Source organism: Corvus brachyrhynchos, unplaced genomic scaffold, assembly GCF_000691975.1.
Source record: "Corvus brachyrhynchos isolate BGI_N302 unplaced genomic scaffold, ASM69197v1 scaffold68, whole genome shotgun sequence".
Taxonomy (NCBI): domain Eukaryota; kingdom Metazoa; phylum Chordata; class Aves; order Passeriformes; family Corvidae; genus Corvus; species Corvus brachyrhynchos.
The window spans coordinates 3,654,477-3,655,291 of NW_008240039.1; the positions used below are offsets into that span (position 1 = coordinate 3,654,477).

The window sequence follows — 815 nt, forward strand, 5'->3', positions numbered from 1 at the left end:
GGGAGCGCACGTGAGGAGCAGGGGCTGGCAAGGCGTCCAAGGGACAGCGCTGACCTTCCATCCAGCTGCCCTGTTCACAGGAGGCTTCTTCTCTCCGGAGAGTAAGTTTCTCTGGAGGCAGAAAAGAAACCCAGTGAGTCAAAAAGGCAGCAGAGAGACTCATCTCTCCACAAGCCTTGCTTTCCGCTGTGGCTGTTCAGAGCCGAGTGAGCCGTGGTCACTGACGTGCCCCTTCCTTGCAGGTGGTTTGTCCCCGTGAGGGACACCCCGGCAGCGCTGGCTCTGGGCACCACGGTTCTGCTCCTCGCTTGTAGCCAGGAGCAGCTTTGAAGAATGTGTCCCCAAATGCATACAAAAACTTCTTTTATTGCAGCAGCTGAACAGAAAAGCAGCTCGGCTTTTGAGAGACACACTTTTCTTACAGTACACCAGGAATAATGTCGCTCCTTACTGGCAGCACCCCCGGAAAGAGAGAAAACGCATCAGGCTCTGATGAAACACCTCCCAAAATAACCAGCGCCTCTCCCCGCAAGCTCCCCTTTGTGCTCGGCTGTCTTTGGGCGAGCACGGAGCACGAAAGGCACTTCCAGCCGAAGGGAATTAGGTGGTGGCTGCGTATCTCTCGGTGCGGGGGCCCGAGGCGGCGGTGGCGGATCCGCGCTCCCGCTGGCCCGAACCGCCCTCCCCGGGCCCCGACACTGTACCTGCGGGCCAGCTGTGCAGATCAGGATGGAAACTCTCCCAGGGTTGGCTCGGGAGCAGGACGCCCGCTCCGGGAGCAGGATGCCCGCTCGGCCGGCTGGTGGAGCCCGCTG

General features: G+C 60.4%; 1 protein-coding gene across 1 annotated transcript in view; it reads left to right on the forward strand.

Moving 5' to 3' along the window:
• The first annotated feature begins 374 nt into the window (after positions 1-374).
• Positions 375-815, forward strand: part of AJAP1 (adherens junctions associated protein 1) — a 39,321-nt gene continuing 38,880 nt past the window's right edge. Inside the window, exon 1 of the mRNA XM_017743987.1 lies at positions 375-625. Within this exon, the coding sequence (XP_017599476.1) occupies positions 438-625 (188 nt within the window). The 5' untranslated portion in view covers positions 375-437. The remainder of the gene's footprint in view (positions 626-815) is intronic.